At 43.6% G+C, this 17,821-nt stretch overlaps 1 protein-coding gene across 2 annotated transcripts in view; it reads right to left on the bottom strand.

Annotated features, from left to right (window-relative positions):
• Positions 1-2,262: 2,262 nt before the first annotated feature.
• sdc3 (syndecan 3) overlaps positions 2,263-17,821 on the bottom strand; it is a 35,838-nt gene continuing 20,279 nt past the window's right edge. Inside the window, exons 2-6 of one of the 2 annotated variants that reach the window (XM_035182874.2) lie at positions 11,539-11,632; positions 8,300-9,114; positions 7,330-7,519; positions 6,813-6,866; positions 2,263-5,300 (exon numbers count right to left, since the gene is read on the bottom strand). In XM_035182874.2, the coding sequence (XP_035038765.2) occupies positions 5,134-5,300; positions 6,813-6,866; positions 7,330-7,519; positions 8,300-9,114; positions 11,539-11,632 (1,320 nt within the window). In that variant the 3' untranslated portion in view covers positions 2,263-5,133. The remainder of the gene's footprint in view (positions 5,301-6,812; positions 6,867-7,329; positions 7,520-8,299; positions 9,115-11,538; positions 11,633-17,821) is intronic. The other variant, XM_035182875.2, reaches the window with a different exon arrangement.

Below are 17,821 nucleotides of genomic sequence, written 5' to 3'. Positions count from 1 at the left end.
CAGTTTATCTAATTATTTCATAAGCACATTTTCATGTGACTACTTAAGAATTATAACATCTCTGGCTGTTTCTCCCTCGAGGTTTCACTGAGTTCCGCATGTGTAAATGGGCTGTTAAGAGGCTGTGATATCACACACACACACACACACACACACACACACACACACACACACAGCAGCTCTGTCAGATGTAGCATTGAGGTGCACAGGGTTGCTTTTAATGTCAGTGGGTTAGAAATGGTATGTAGGCCATGCTAATGCTGGTGTGTGATAACACCAGAGCGAGACTTCATGTCTGCATGTGAGCTCTTTTAACTGTACGACACTAAAATACATTTCCAACACGGGCCGCCTGTTTTACCCACTTGTTTAAACACTCACTGCTCAGTGAGCGAACTAATGGGGACTCAAGTTTGAACTGAATCCAGCAGTAGGAGAGAAGTCACAGTAAAGACATATATATTATTATATATCTTTTGTATAACCTCACCTTGTCATTCAAATAGGTCCCCAGGTTTTGAGATATATGTGTCTGAGATTTCTCCTCGACGCCGGCAAAAAAGAGAGACGGAAGATGGAATTTCATGTGTGAGAGCATTTAAAATTGCAGCTAAATAATTCAACAGTAGTCTGTCTTACCAGCAACAATGTCCTGGTTACTTTGGATAATCCAAAGAGCGTGATGGAACTGCGGGGAGGTGCAATGTTCATCGTCTGTTCTCTGAATTTAACACATATTTCATAATTGTTGTGAGCAGAAATGCCAGAGATCTCCAAACTGGACGTGGTCTGCATGGTTTCATAGCACGAGAGGCCACAGTGAGAAAATTATGTTTCAAGTGAACCAACGTTTTCAGTCGGTGAATTCACATTAATCCATGTTGAAATGAACTGCAGCTTTAATTAGGGGGTGGTGAGAGTGCTGTTAATGAAAGCAATAGACTTTCTCGAGGACAATCAGGAGTAATTGTGTTGAAAGCTACAATTTAAAGCTCATAAGCAGCTCCTCTTAAGACTTCCACAAGTAGCAGGTGGTGAAAACACTAACAGGATATTCCGACTATATTTCCATGTAATGCTTCCCCTCTCTCTTTTCTTAGTGCTCTTCAACACAACATTATATTTTCGTATTTCTTCATAATGCAGCACAGTGGTGCAGCAGTTTCCCCTGTTGTCTTTCTTGGGTTCTCCAGATTGGGGTTAAGCGGTTATTGGAGACTCTAAATTGTGTGTAGGTGTGAATGGTTGTTTGTCTCTATGGGCCTCTCGTCCAATATCAGCAGGGGTTGGATCCATCTCCTCACGCGACCCTCAAAGGATAAGAAATGATAATGCATGCGTGAATTTCTTCATTTTTATGAGTGAAAAGACCTTCTTAAAATGTGCTTCATTGACATTTACTATGCAATTCCTGCCAAATATTAAAAGTCCTTCCATTCATTCAATACTTATTTATCCTTGAGCAGGGTCACAGAGGATGGAGCCCTTCCCTGCTGACATTAGGCATGAGACCAGAAAGTTCTGAAGCACGACATGTAAAATCCTCTCTGTCTAGACTGAAAAACACAGGACCTTCTTTCTACAGTACTTCATTAAACTGTTAAAATGAAATGATTAAATTTAGGATTCACTCACAGCGTTTGTGTGTGAGAAAAATTATATAAAAGATCAAAGCTGGATTCCCGTGATCCCCAGAGGCTGTGAAATCCCCATGTTCACTGCATGGTAATTGCTTTTGATATTTGATTAATGGTGTATTTGTTATAGGGAAAGAAGTTAAGTACAATGTTGATTAAAGTGTGCTCGGCTTTGTCATGTAACGTTTTAGTCCAGTTTGGCAGTGTGTCACATTTATTCATTTGACTGTTTACTTTGTATTGTGATGACATTCCTGAAGTAAATGGTGTATATTCAAATTACACAATCTAAACGAACAACATTTTCACGCATAATATTTTTGTAAGACAGGAGTAGCAGTTGTTTTACTGGCAAATAATGACGCTTATACCTGCAGTTTGCTCTGAGCTCTAATGGAAATTTGGACTGCAGCTGTAGGTGGCATCAGAGGAGTTGTAGGTGGCATCAGAGGAGTTGTAATTTGACGTTTTCCACTGCTGGTAGTAAATAAAGTGCATACACTTAGTGTCATGTGACTGCTCTTCAATTTAAGTCTATAATCAGTGCAACATGTGGTTATCAGACCAGACTGGACACAAACAACATCTCAATTTCCATTTTCTAATTAGGAAAGACAAGACGGGACAGATTTACCCAATCAGGTTTTTTATTTGGAACAGAGTGGCAGATTAGTGACAGGGCGGTGGCGTGGAGGATCCGCCTCCTCTCGCCCACTCAGCCAATGACAGAAACTCAGCCTTAAAAAAATGCAAATGTATAAAAACAGGAATGGGAACAGCAAACATAGAGTAGTGTAGCCTCCATTAGGCTTCACACACACACACACACACACACACACACACTCACACATACCTACACTCACACATACAAATCCACCCTTTCTTATTCGCTCACTCACACACACACATCTTATTTGGCTACGCAGGCTTATATGGGTACAAACACACGTTTACATTTTGACAGTCACTTTAGAAAAGACAGTACGTGTTAAGATCATTCCTGCCTGTGAGAAAGTGGCGTGTTGCCTGTCCGTCTGTCCCCGTTTCAGAGAGACAGACAGGCCGAGTCAGACAGACAGTGAGAAGACACAGTCAGTGTGTGTGTGAAAGCCACTGTGAGGGACCAGCTGCCCCACATTCAGCAGTGAACAGACTAAACACACGCAGACACACACACACACACACACACGCATACACACACGTCGACAGGCTAGTCAGTGTACACAAGAGTCTGCTGTGAAATACCGAGGTGAGACACTCACGCACACACACATACAGGTGGTGGCTTTAGATGAGGTGGAGACACGCACGTATTCTCACACTGGCGAGGGGACAGGCAAAATACACACAGGAGTAGAAGAGGTGTGTTACCTGTCTGTGGAAGAGCGTGAGAACTGCTGGGGTAGGTAAACACACTCTCGACCACAGTACATTCCATCTTAAACTCTCTTTTTCTATCACACACACACGGACAAAAACACACACACACACACACACACACACGGCATCCACACAGGCATCCACACACACACACACACACACACACACACACAGGCATCCACACACACCCAGACTAGTATAGTTTTGACTCCCATGCATTTTTGTTCTACAGTACTGAGTATAATAGAAGCTACTAGCCCAGTCACACTGGTGTGGTTATTGTTACAATCTCTTAGATAGAAGCACAGCCCTCCTCACAATCCCCGAACTGAATCCTAAACCCCATTACCAATGACCCGGTCCCCAGATTGGTCCTGCAGGTTTAAGTTGACACCATAAACACTGATTCAAAGTCTCATAACCAATCCTTTAACTAAGATTTAGTTTTTTGACTGAATCAGTGCACGTGTGAGCAACTTCCTGGACGGATTCCCACTTCCTGATTTCGTTAAAGCCCCTCATGCTTCCCAGTGGCCCCTCCCATCCCCAAACAGAGAGCCAATGGTGGAAGAAAAAACAAAGTGAGGCATGCAAAGGGTGTGTGGGTGGGTGGGGTTGGGGGGGGTAACGGATGACGTGATGGCGGACGACGTGATGACTGAAAACATAGTTGTGCTTTTATACAAACAGACCAAACTCTAAACCAACCGCAGCAACTGATTGACAACTAATCAATAACATATTGAAACCACCCGATCCCGTTCGTATCAAAAGTGATGACTATCACAATGACGATGATGATGATGATGATGGGGTTGATATGTGTTTGAATGATATGATCTACAGTATATTTAAAGTCTGTGTGGTGTGTTGATGTTTGTATGTATGTATGTATGTATGTATGTATGTATGTATGTGTATATATATGTGTGTGTGTGTGTGTGTGTGTGTGTGTGTGTGGTTGACGAGAGCACAGCTCATCTAGAGTGATGACGAATGTGATGAATAAAAACTCTTCATGATCATGCAGATGGTTAGTGATGTCAGAAAGGATACAATATTTACATATAAACTTCTTTTTTTTTAAACTGCTAAATACACATCCTCCTGTTGAAGTATTATTATTATTATCATAATTATTATTATTACGGTATTATTATTGTTCACCATCCAGCCGAAAACATTGATATATTATTGATTATTACTATCCATAACTATTCTTTGTACAGCTTAGAGGAGCAGACAGGCCGTGGAGCGAGCCTCAACGCGACCAGCCGGTGTTTCCACAGTTGCTCCTCGACGCTGTGGAACACGCCAAGGGTTGAGCATGGTTTTCTGGTTGGCTGAGCACAGAGAGAGAGGCCAGAGCCACCTTCGAGCAGATACAAGTGTGTGTGTGTGTGTGTGTGTGTGTACATGTGCGTACGTGTAAGCGTGTGTTTATGTGGATGTATTCCTGTGTGTGTTTGAGCACCAGAGGGATGGAAGGCACAAAAGAGACCTTTCCTCTCACCTTTGACCCTTGGCTCTGTGTGGCCAACCAGACGCTCTACGTGTTATTTGTGAGGGGGTGAGGGGCAGAGTCGAGCCCATCACTCTGTTTTCTCTCCCTTTTGTGTCTCCCTCAGCTCGCTCCGCCCCTCTCCTCTCCTCTTTCCTTTAAGCCTTTCATTCGCTCCATAAAAACAGAAGAGGGGGACTTTAGTGTGCTGGAAAACACAGGTTAAGCGCTTGTGTTTTGCTTTGTTTAGTTTTTTTTTTAGAAAATAATCATATCATTACATACAGAACAAGAGAATCTGTAGAATATTAAGAACAACATTTACTTTAAAAACATCTCGTGTGTATGTGTATTTTTTTTTTCAGAATATATTTGGATTTTTTTGTCCTCTTTTTCATTTTCATTGAAAAGAAAGTTCCAAGTCCGCAGAGAGAAAGGCGCTCTCAAGTGTTTTGGAGACGAGAGGAGAGAGGGATGAGGAGAGGCGAGCAGATGAGGTTGGAGCAACAAAGAAGAGGAGGAGGAGGAGGAGGTGGGGGCGTTGAGAGTATCTCTCTTCTCTCTCTCTCCATCTTTCTCTCTCCCTCGGTGTGCGGTCTCTCTGGCGTACGAGTGTTATGCGTAAAACTCCTCCTGCTTGTCTGGTTTCTGGTAGGTGACGGTGGCCTGTTTAGGTTCCTCCAGCGTGTAGCTGCCCTCGTCCTTCTTCTTCATCCGGTACACCAGCAGCATCACCAGGAAGGCGGCGAACAAGGCGCCGACCACACCTCCCACTATCACGGCTAGAGGAATGCAGAAGGACATGGTGGAAATCAGAAAACCTTTCTAGATTATTACAGTGTAGACGCTACCAACACACAGAAGGACACATAAACAAACACAAAAATGCCATTAGCGCCACGGTTACATCCTGCAGCGGACTACAGCACTACAAACACGCAGCTTTAAAAAACACTCTAGACTGAAAGCAGAGCAAAGCTACCACAGCATCACTATCACCTAGTTGCTAAGAGAGGACTGATGAGCCTGAATGTGCCAACATACGTTCGGTGTTGCCAACAGCTTTGTGCTAAATTGCAGCCCTGCAGTGCGACATCGTAGTTTAGCCTGACTGGGCTGGTGTAACCTTTCCACACTAGCTGCATCTTTCCACCTTTCAGTGCACGTAGCGCTAATGAACTCTTGCTGCGCGCGATGGATAAATGTGACGTAACCAAATGAAATAAGAACAAAAACGTTCCTTCGTTAAAAGAATTGGTGTTGATGCCATGACAGAGAACAAAGTGTTTTTTGTTTTCCTAAATGCTCGAGGAACACTTTGTTTCCATTCATTGTGTGGGAGGTGTTTACTGTGTTTATACCATTAAGGCCAGTATATCAGACTGCACAAGCTGGGCCATTTAAAACAATATAACTTTCCACCATGCACTGTGAGAGAACTGCAAAAGAACTGGACACCTCTGAAACAACATTTCTTGTAGTTTAACATTTTGAACATGTACTTATTGTCTTATACTGTGCATGAATATGTTAATTTCACATATTAGTTTTTAAGGTGGAGGACATCTGGAGTGTTGTAGATGAGGAAAATAATTGCACAATTAAAGAGGATGTCAGTTTTGTAAGTCCATTCTAATTTTCATCCAGTAGATAATCTTTGGTTTATAAAATTCAGATCAGGCTTAGCTTTACTTTGTGTTCAGTGCTAATTAGCATTTTGATCATACCAATATGCTAAAGTCACATGGTGAACATGGTAAACACTACACCTGCTAAACATCCTCATGTTAGTATTGGCAAAGTGAGAAAGCTTCCATGCTTCATATGCTAACATTAGTATTTAGCTCAGAGCACCCATGTGCCTCAGTGCAGAGCTTCGCCTGCAGACGCTTTGTCTTTTTAAAATATTGATGCAGCTGCTACAACACTCTGAAGCACTGTATAGATTATGAAGGAGGAATAGGAGTGGTGGTTTTTGATCAAAATCAATATGAAGGAAACAAATTAAATTATCATATGTTTTGAAAGAATGGCCTGAGGCAAAAATAAGTTTCATTTTTCAAGACTAGAAATTGCATTATTCCTGTTTGGCCTTAATGGCTCCCATCTCATCTTCTTGGGGGAAAATTCTGAAAGTCTCCTGAATGAGTGAAAAATCAGAGACGTGTTGTTGCTAAATAATTCCGCCTGAATACACCGTTGTATATATGAATGTATGAGCCTGACATGTTGCTGTAATTGGGTTCTATCACACAAACAGTCTAGTCTAAAGTCTGTTGCCTCCTGCTCTTTACCGATGACCAGGAAATCAGCGAAAACCACCGCCAGCAGTCCACCAATCAGAACAGCTGAAGGAGAGACAGAGAGCCAGTCAGGTCAGGCGAGTTGGCTGCTGCCTCGCTTTCTACAACAGCTCTTTGGGATCAGGGGAGGGGTGGCACTTGAAAAGAAATTGGATTTACCCAGAGGGAAAATGATGAGAAAAAGACAGGAGGAGAAGGGAGGGGTCGGATAACCCAAGAAGAGGACTGCTTGTTCTCAATGGGTCAAACTGGGGTAAGTAGCACATGATGAATCCACACTTCGTGAATTCAAGGTAACACCAGTTTGTCTTTGCAGCTCCGAAAAAAGTAAGGAAAGAGCACTGGAAGCAACGGGAAAGGTAATCTGTCCATCTACAGGGTGATTCTTATTTGAGGCAGAATGACAGAAGACACAGGGTCAGACAGACAAAACCTTAGACATGACAAAACCTACAAAATAGTGACAAAACAGAAACATCATTTTGATTTTCCTGGAAGATATTCTTACCTATCAAGACCTCTTTTCTCTCCAAGATGTTCTTCTGTGGCAGCTGCGCGGCAGAGCTTCCCCCGTCCACTGTGTTGCCGATCAGATCAGGATCCACAGGCAGTATCCCTCGACCAAGATCGTTCCGGCGATCCTCGCGAATCTCGAAATCTCCACTTGGTCCTGCAGCTCCCACCTCATTGTTATTCTCCTGAGACAGAAAGAGAGAGAGAGAGAGAGAGGGGAAAGTGAGAATAACAACATTGTTTCATGGAGCCGTTGCACTGAAACTTGTCCAACTGAAACACAGAGCTTTCCATGGCACATGTTCCCATTTGAAACAATGAGCCTCTGTATATTCGGAGTGGTGGAAAGCTGTATGTTGTCCAACACGTATACGCATTTCATAAAATCTGGGAGCTTAATTACAAAGTGGAAAACCAGACAAGTCTAAGTGCATCAGGCTTTAATGCAGAGACACTGCAAATATACACATGCACACAAATCATATACATGACTCTGGTCTGTAAATAATTTAACTGTCAGTGGTAAAGACGTCAACATCTCTTTTAGGAAACATTTTCTGAAGATGACAGGACCCAGCAGATTCAGGAAATCACTTTTCTCAAGAACCATTTGTGATTACATTTAAAGATGAATGTCTTCAGTGGGAATGAATTGGTTGTGCATCACAGGCCGGGTAGAGACGTTTGAGAGTATTGAGTAGTGGAAGTATCAAGTTGACAAATTGAAAAGTGCTGAACAGCCTACACTGGTGTCATTTCAATTAGTTATCGCAGAGTGTTTTTTTTTTTTTTAATCATCTCATGTTGACTTTTGTCCTTTGTGTGACTCTTTAAATGAGAAAAAGTTTGTACATGTTTGTATTTGTTAATAAAGAGCTTCCTTTTGGTACCAGAACCAGAATCGCACTTGGAATATTGTAGATCTAATCCATTTTCAGAGGCATGTGGTGATATGAGACTCTTACCTGTGTGGTTGTGGGCTGCTGTGGACTTGTCGTTGTCTCCGTTGGCATCATCTGAGTGGCTGTTGTCATGGGAACCCTGGGCCTGAAGGGGACCCTGGTTCTGACGGTGGTGGTGGTGGGAGAAGCTGTTGTGGCCTCAGGTGTGGTCTCTGCTGTGGTGGTGGTGTCCTCCTCTGCGGTGGTTTCCATGTCGAAGCCGGGGTACATCGAGGTGGGCTCCGGGGACAGGTAGACGTCCTCTTCTTCTTCTGTGGTGCTCACGTCATCAGAACCGGCCGAGGGCGCTGCACTTTCTGCGGAGCTGGTTGCGGGGTTGGTGGTCACCACGGGGACGGCAGCAGGGGTCTTTGGGGCGGCGGTAGTCTGGGCGGCAGCAGCGGCCCTGATTCGCTCCAGCTCTCTCTCCCTCTCCAGCTCTCTCTCTCTCTGCCTCTCTCTCTCCTTCTCTCGTTCTCTCTCACGTTCTCTTTCCTTCTCCCTCTCTCGCTCCTTCTCTCTCTCCAGCTCCCTGACCCGTTCCCTCTCTCTCTCCCTCTCTCGCTCCCTGTCCAGCTGCTTGGCCTTCTCCAGTTCGTTCTGCCTCTCTTTCTCCAGCTCCTTCTCCTTCTCCAGCTCTCGCTCCCAGAATGCACCGCTCTCTCCATCTGCCTCGGTGGGCAGCTGGGTGGCGGGGGGCTCCTCGGGGCTGGGGCTGGGCTCGGCCGCAGGTAAGGCGGAGGGGGCGGGGCTAGTGGCCTGGGTGGTCGAGAGGAGGAGGGGCTCTTCTGTGGTGAAGGTCACACCCACTGAGGTCGGCCTCACGCTGACCTCAGGAACTGGAGAAGAGCAGAGAGGAGAGTGTCGTCAATTTAAACATGATTTAATCAGTCAGCAATAAGTGAAGTTATAACATGTACAAATCTCACCACAAACCACACAACTCACCTAACCACACACTCATAGATAACATTAAAACTGTGGCTGTCTCACACACTCAGGTTTACTCTCTATTTGGCAGTAAATTGAGATTCCAGACATTTAGAAGTCATTATCATTTTGCATCATCGTTAACAGGTGTCGTGTCGCTCGACTGTTAATTTTCAATGCACTGCAATAACCATTGTGCAGACTCTTGAGGAAATGATCTACTGAATACATTTGAGCGTATAATGTGTACTCATCAAGGTTTTTCTAAATTACGGGTCATAAAGGGGCCCAATTATACGTCCAACATCCAAACACATTTCCTGATTCAGTGAGGTGCTCGTCATTCCTTGTTCACTGTTAGCTCTATAGCTTACAGCAAAGCCACACATAATTAGATATATTTTGAAAATTGTTTGTTTTCAAGCACATTGTGTTCTTATAAAAAGCTTAGAATTTATTTATTGATAGAATTGTAAGTGACTAGTTGGCCCCAGCTGAAATCTGATTGTGTAAAAACTACAAAGTAAACAGGAAGTATATTTTTGCCTTAATTTGACAGTGTAAAAACAATGGACATACAACGTTATGGCTGGATTAGAACCTGGGTGTTTTAGGTTTGTAAAAAATCAGCTTGGAGAAAAACGATGCCTCAATGATGGTCCAAGATGGCGACATTTGAAAACTATGACGTCAGCCTGTTGGGGCTGTGCAGCCGCAAAGTCAGTGGAGCACTGCAGCAATGAAGGATTGGATGTCATAGGAAAACAATCTAAACTGCTGTATAGAGGCAAAGATTATCTGGCTTTCTGTCCACTAAACACTGTATCCTTGATTTCCCACAATGCAACTTGACAGCATGCTTTCATCAGACACTCCCTGCCTGGTGAATGCCCACGTCTTTCAAATTATACACCTCCAGTCTGTGATCAGCCCAAACTAAAACAACCTCGTCTTATACTGACTTTAGTGTGTAAAGCTGGTGGGCTGCTCCTTAAACCTCATCTGCCAAAGTACATTTTAAATGTCAATATACCCAGAGACACATTCACAGCTGGGTTTGTTTTGTCAAGTGACTTCTAATTCATAAAGTCGTGATTTTGTCGATGACTCAGCGCAACAAACAGAGCTGCAATCAAATCGCTACTTTAAGACAACAGAAAGAGCAAAACAAGAAAATGGGAATAACAATGGTGAACTGTGAGTTTGACTGTATTCAACAGGGAGACCAGGAGATCAAATCAATGTTTCTGCTGGTTTGGTTGCTTTTGTATGGATGGAGAGAAAAATGCATATTAAAAATTAAAGAGGAGAAGAGAAGAGAAGAAAAGGAGATGGTGAATGCTGAGTGACTCGTTTTCTTCTTAAACCTCATAAGAGCATTATAACACCTTTCATTTTGTTATAGCAGCGGAGCTCCCCGAGTTGAAAGGGAAACAAATTGAATTTACAGACACAATGGCATGAAAGCTGACAGAGGTGCTGGAGAGGATATCGAAATATGGCCTGGAACAATGCAGCAACTGTTAAACACATCAGACGTCACAAAATGCCCCGTTCAGGAGCTGCGGCGGCACAAAACGCACAAACCGTGTGTTGAAAATGAGCCTTTTCTTCGGGAATCTGACGGCTCTGTATCACAGTTTGAGATGAGGCAATTTACTGGGCGGCTGTCTCAACCACAGGGGGTGCCTCTGCTGCACTCTCCCGCTCTGAATTGTAATTTATTTTGAGCGTGCCCGCTACTATAGCGCAGTGCGTGAACCGAGGGCAGCCCTCAATGAGTCATGCATAATAAGGAGACTCATGCTCAAGCTTCAGCAGTCAGATCAGAAAATCAGCCTAAATTACACCAACGTGATTTACGTTAAGTAGGTAATTCCGACGCACGCAGACAGCCAGCTCGCTCAAACGCAGGCAGGTGCACACAACTGACTGCTGGTATATGTGTGTGATCGTCTAATCTGTGTGGACTGTAATCTGGTTAGAGCAAATGAGATCTGGGAGAATCAGGCCTGGGTAACTTCTTGTTTGCAAAGGTGTGTCGGTGTTTAAAGGTGTTTTTATAAATCTGCAAAAATCTAAATCTACAAAACCTGTCTGTCGAGCCAAGCGGCCTGTCTGCATTGTGTGACCGTGCATGTGAAGTCTGGTGAATGAGAGCAACCATAAATGGAGGGGAGAGGGATGGAGGGAGGCAGTGGGGTCCTCAGGGTCAGGAGATTGAAAACCAGCAGCTGTCTAGTTTGAAAGAAGCAGGGCGTGAGTGTGTAACTAACCTCACACATACACACATATACACACACACTGAAACCTGCACAAACACACACACTTACAGCCAGAGCCTGAGCCCGAGTAGAGGTCCTCATCATCGTAGAACTCGTCTCTCGTCGAGCCTTCGTCATCGATGGATGGCGACCACGTCTGTCCCTGTTGGAGACACAGAGGAGGGGGGTGGGGAGAGGCAGATGACAGAGATTAGAATTATTCATCATGAATGACTGAGCTGTTTGTCATTCACATCGGAAAGACGAACCACTTTGGCAGATTACATGCACGCACACACAAGCGGTGAGGTTGGGGGACAGGCTAACATCTGTCGGTCTGACGCTCTATGGAGGAGGAGCATCGTTAATGAGTTGATCCAAAGCTGGGATTTTGTCAGAGGAACATCAAAGCGTTTAAGGAGAGAGGGGTTTCATTTAGTCGTGTCAATCGCAGCTGATGCTCAGACTGTAGAGACGCACAGCGTAGAAAAGCAGTTAACTTTTGAACTCGGGCTTCAATGAGTGTTTTAATTAATGATCAAACGGGTTAATCATTATTTAAAATATTAATTTAGTCAGTAGAATGTTATAAAAATACACATTTTACAATCCCAGTACATAAATGATGTCTTTAACTGGCTTTTTTGTGTTTAAAACGGAACAAAAAAATCCTCTCATGTGAGAGGCTGAAACTTGAAACTAAATTTCCTCAATCAGTTGTCAAATTATCAATCAGCTCATCAATCGATCAACTTAATATTTCGTCACTTAATTGTTTTTATGGATAAAATGACAATACTGGCATGCAATATTTCACTCTGGACCAAAATGGCAGCAGTGTTGTTCATGGGGCCATGAAACCATCAACAGTCCAAAACCCAAAAATGTTCAGTATGAAATCCACAATGCTGCATCTCTGGACATCTTCCAAAAACTCCTCAAACACCATCTGCTCACTGTTGAGGAATTTTTGACCATCCTAAAACATTACTTCTGTAAACCATTGGTAGAGTTGGGCCTGTTTTGTCCCACAGATACTCCCTTCTCTCTCCAAGCAGAACCCAAGGTCAGGTTGTAGATAAAGGGCCAACCAACAGTACATTGTAGCTTCTGCGCTTAGCGACTTTTTATATCAAATCATGTTCACAGACTAGAAAACGTTCTATTTATGTTACGCAGCAAATGGCAATGAATAATCGTGATCCATTACAAGGCAACAAAAGGCAACCAAAATGAAATGTCGTTACCTTGAATAAAACTGTTGGAAACATTTGGGATGATGTAAATACGCAAGTCAACTAAATTTATAACATAGGCCTAGTTGTTTTTAGACCTTTTAATGTTACAGGTTAGAATTACTTACATCTGCACTTTGAGGGCTAATCTATTTATCTCTGTGAGGGGAGAACGTGAGCTCAGCTGGCGACCTCCGTCAGGGTCAGGTAAAGAGAGATTAGTTGTGGATCGTTTGAGGGTTGAACCTCTGAAGTGAACGACCTCGAGCCTCCGGTCACTTTGAGGCTGATCTCTCTCTCTCTCTCTCTCTCTCTCTCTCTCTCTCTCTCTCAGCATTCATCTCCCTTTCTCTTGACCTCAACGCCACATCCCTGTCATGTTTAAAGACACACTTTAGCACTCAGAGGCCTTTTTCCCATCACACAAGGTCAACTAATAGTTATATCAGATTCATGCACTTAAGAGACACCACCCATACTGCAGTGCAATGATAATCAAACTACGGTGCACATCACTGTTCTTTTTAAAGATGTGCAGATAGTCTACATATGTTTTAAGTTGGTATATAGAAAACACAGCAGCCACATTATAAATGTGATACTATACACTGTGCATTTATTGTGGAAATATACCAGGTCTCCATTCATTTCTACTGATATGTTTTACTGCTACTTTCTGTCGCTGCAGTTTTGAATATTACATTTATTTTTACTAGATCAACATTGTCAGTTCACACTTCACGACTGACCGGTGTCAGGGTGTCACACACCTCATGACCTTTTACCAGGAGAAACCCATTATGTCTGGTCACAAGGTCCTGTGCTCTGATTGGCTGTAGCTGTCTTTGATTAGTCAAGCTGTAGGGCACAGTCACACATATGATAATCGCCTGCTGAGGTGAATTACGTATCATCGCTTGTTGAATATGGACAGTTCAGGATGTGATGCACATGGAAATCAGTTGTGTGGACCTTATTCCAGTTGAGGTTGTGGTTGTTGAATGAGCGGTTCTTTCATGTCTGACATCATTATCTACTGGCTGGTGCAAACATGCAGCTCATATCGGGGTCTCCATAGGCTGTGACGTCAGCGGCCAATGTTCCCCAAAGGTGAGCAAGGGGGAGAATAAATAAAGGAGATAAAGTTAAAGGAGAATTCAAGTGAACGTGAGGAAAAGGTTCGCCACTGATACATTTCCTTGTGGGACTCTGCTCTTGGCCTGCTAAATAGGAGGTGATGTGACGGCAAACTTATCCAATCGCATCTTTTTCTTCGGCTAAATATCATGTGAAATGAATAAGGTATGGGATGTCATTCTGCATCATGTTATTTAAATTTGTTAACTTTAAAGCTCCATTTTAAATGTATCTTTAACCACTTACTGGCTTTAAGCAACAGCTAAATGCTTCACTTCCTTACCGGCTAGTCATCAACTGCCTGTGTTGGTCATTTGTCTTGGTCAGGTAATGGATAAAGGTTTTTTGTCAGCTGCCTGCTGCATCTGGAAATGACACTGATCAGAACAGTGAGAGGGAACCAGGAAAGTAAAAGAAATCTAAAAACCAACACTAAAAGCTGCTTGAACACTCTGCATAGCAGGGGGGGTATATACTGCAGAGTCAGGCCTTCATTTTCTGTGGGATCATCACTACAAGCAACAACATTTACATACAAGTTGCTTGTTGTTAATAAAATATGTACATTCTGTACACAAGTAATGTGTATTTACAGTGTGGCAACTTCTACTTATGTAAAGGAGCTGAATCCTGGTTTCTTAACTGAATTTAGTACCTAGATTGAGAAGTGCACTGTTTAAATGCCAAAAGCAAAGGGCTGGGTTTCGCTCCAGGTAATGGAAAACAGTCAGGCCACTGCTGAAAATGCGACCACAGCAAACTTATCACCTCAGCAATCTAAAGCCCATCCTGAGGCCCTGCAGAGCTGAGTATTTACTAGCCTATGTGATGCTCAATGTATATACACGCACACACACACACACACAGAAGATCAAGCTCCTCCCCGGCTCCAGACAGAGGAAACCTGATGCCTTTAAAAGCCAATAAAAGCATAATGGAATCTAGAAACCCGAGCATTTCAGTCCATCACATCGCAGCATAAGTTGGAGCTGAAACGCTATATGTACCTCCTGAAAATGAAATTGACTTGAAGTTGCCTCGACACACCGAGGATATGAGCTCCACAAAGTGGGAACTGAGAGTGACTGTGCTTCACACTTCCAGGCTAAAAGTGTGTGTGTGTGTGTGTCGGCTGAAAGTGCCGAAAGTACTGAAAAGACGGGTCAGTGTGAGCATGGCTGCCAGTGTGTGTGTGTGTGTGTGTGTGTGTGTGTGTGTGTCTGTTGTATTCCAAGGATCAGTTTTACAATGAAGGCCGTTGCTATGGGCAACATTTGCCTTTCACAAAAATTCCCATCTCCCAGTAAGAAGTTACCAGACCCCCCACCACCACCACCACCACCCCACACACACACACTATAAGTGTTCAAACTACATAAGCAGGTGTTATGTAATGTCAAATAAACAACCTAAAATTCAACATCAAAACAGTCTGCTCCTTCGTCTCCCCGCCCGCCCCTTTCCGCCTCCCCTCTCCTCCCCCCTCTGATCCACAAACTCCGTGCCAGTGTATCCCCCCCATCCTCGCCCCATTTCCCTTTCATCTTAAACTCCATTCCTTATCTCGAGGCTAGCCCCCGAAATTCAGCGTGACTCCAAAACACACACTTAAATAAACACACATCCGACCCCCGAGGCGGCTCCAGAGTCCACCCCAGGGCCCGCCTCTTCTTTTCTTTTTTTTTTACAAGTTCCCGACACACACACACACACACACACACACACACACACACACACACACACACACACACACACACACACACACACACACACACACACACACACACACACACACACACACACACACACACACACACACACACACACACACACCATTTCTGGTGGTGGTGTGGTTTTTGTTTTTCAGTGTGCATCATGTTTATCCCAACCATTAATAGTAATGTATAAGCACCTCCTGGGTCTCGACATGTTTTATTTACGATACAATATTATATCTGTGAAATCACGGTATGTCGGGCAGCAGTGCGTCACTGTATGTAATTACAGTGTGTGTATATGTCTGAATGGGTATAATCACAGGTTTTGTTTGTGGTGTGTGTGTACATGGGCGCACAAATACCCCTCAGACGTATTTGTGTGGGTTTTATGTGATTCTGGGGGGAGTCGAACAGGGCCAGCTCTGCATTTCGCCTGCGTTTCGGGAGCTATAAACAGCTATACTTTCAGCCTGTGCCACATTGCTAACTAACCACAATGAGACGCAACCGGCGCTCGTCTACTGCACACATAACCTGGGGCCAAAATCATCTGTATGTTGCCCTAAATTTTCCTCCACCGCTGCATTTTTGTTCCCAGTTGTTCTAAAAAGGAAACTGTAAGATGACAGCTGTATACACCGCTGGATCTGCGCGGTGAATTCAATCTTGGTTTCTGGCAACGTCTGAAGCAGTGCCATTGTGAGAGGTGCGGTGCCAGTTGGAGTCATTTTAAAACAATCTGGGAGCTTGGAGTATATAATTAGGTATACTTGTGTAAAAAGAGAAGGGGAAAACTAAATTGAAGGACGGAGCAGAAAAAGAATCGGTGTTTGTTAAGGTAATGTCATGTTCTGACAAAGCGAACACAGGTATGTCCTTTTGAGCCGTGACTCAGGTGGAAACCTGATCTGAAGCTGACAACAGGCTTTGAAGTATACATTTAATCCTATGCACTATAGCGGCTGTGTGTGTGTGATAATGTGTGTGTGTGTGTGTGTGTCTGTGAGCTCGTTTTACAGGTTCAAAGCCGGGATTTTATACCTGAGCTCACAATGCTGCGGCTTCACAAATATTAATATTCCACAGGAGACGATTTGTTCCAGATTTTAATTTAGGATCAGACTCGGAAGAAAATGCAAGATTATGGGGCTGAGTGTGTGTGATATGAACACAGCAACACTGCAGCAACCTGACAATGAGACACGGTGTGTGTGTGTGTGTGTGTGTGTATGTGTGTGTGTGTTATATGACAATTTGCAATGTGTGTGTTTTGTCTGTAGGAACGATGGCTGTATATAATTATACAATAGGAAGTAGAGGTAGTTATACTGATTCATCACACACACACACACACACACACATCCGGTGAATGTGTCCTTGGCAGACGTGGGATCCAAAGAAGATGTATTTGGTTGTTTTCTTGGCTGGTCCAGTTCCGTATAGTTCAGAGATCCCCCTCAGGCTACAGCTGGGCAGATACAGAGCCTCATTATGATTGTCTTCAAATGCATTCCTCAGTAACCCAAGAGGCTGCGGTTGCTGCTGCACAATGCCTGGCACACACACACACACACACACACACGGTAACACACACATTTTAAGCTATAGCTGCAATGCTGCTAAGCTTGGGAGAAGTAATTATTGTGTGTTTTTTTTTAATATGTGAGATGTTATCGGAGCGAATGTCCTCGATTGCTGCAGCAGCTCTGAAACTGTGAAGAATCATTTGAATACTCCCTCTGCTCCCTGGCACCATCTGTGAGTCCCACTCCTCTATCTGTCCCTCCATTTACTGCACGTTGATGGAGAACAGGAGGAACAATGGAGGACCCTGTGTTCGTGTCCACTGAAGTCTTTAAGTCCATTTTTCCCCCAATGGTGTTCATTTAGAAGACATCCTTTTTTATTATCCAGAGGATTTACAGAAATTGCATCTTGAAATTACCAAATAAATCTATAGGTGTCGCTAATGGTTAGCATATTTCTTTGCAGCACAACATTGCCTATATGACCAGTCAAGTAATTTTTATTTTCTTTTGTATTTACGCTGTGAGGCCACGTGATTAGTTCACACCAGCGTGATCGCGACTCCCAAGACATTACAGTCTCAACCTCAGCCCCCCACCGTCTGTCCCGTGAACAAAATCATCTCAGTATGTATCCAGATTAAAACACCAATGATTTATATTCCCTCACACTTAAACAGTGTCCACTTGCATCAAAGTATTTTTATTCCTATTCCATTAAACGTCTTGTGATCTT

Source organism: Hippoglossus stenolepis, chromosome 17 (genome assembly GCF_022539355.2).
Source record: "Hippoglossus stenolepis isolate QCI-W04-F060 chromosome 17, HSTE1.2, whole genome shotgun sequence".
Taxonomy (NCBI): Eukaryota; Metazoa; Chordata; class Actinopteri; order Pleuronectiformes; family Pleuronectidae; genus Hippoglossus; species Hippoglossus stenolepis.
This window is presented reverse-complemented; position numbering and strand designations above follow the sequence as displayed.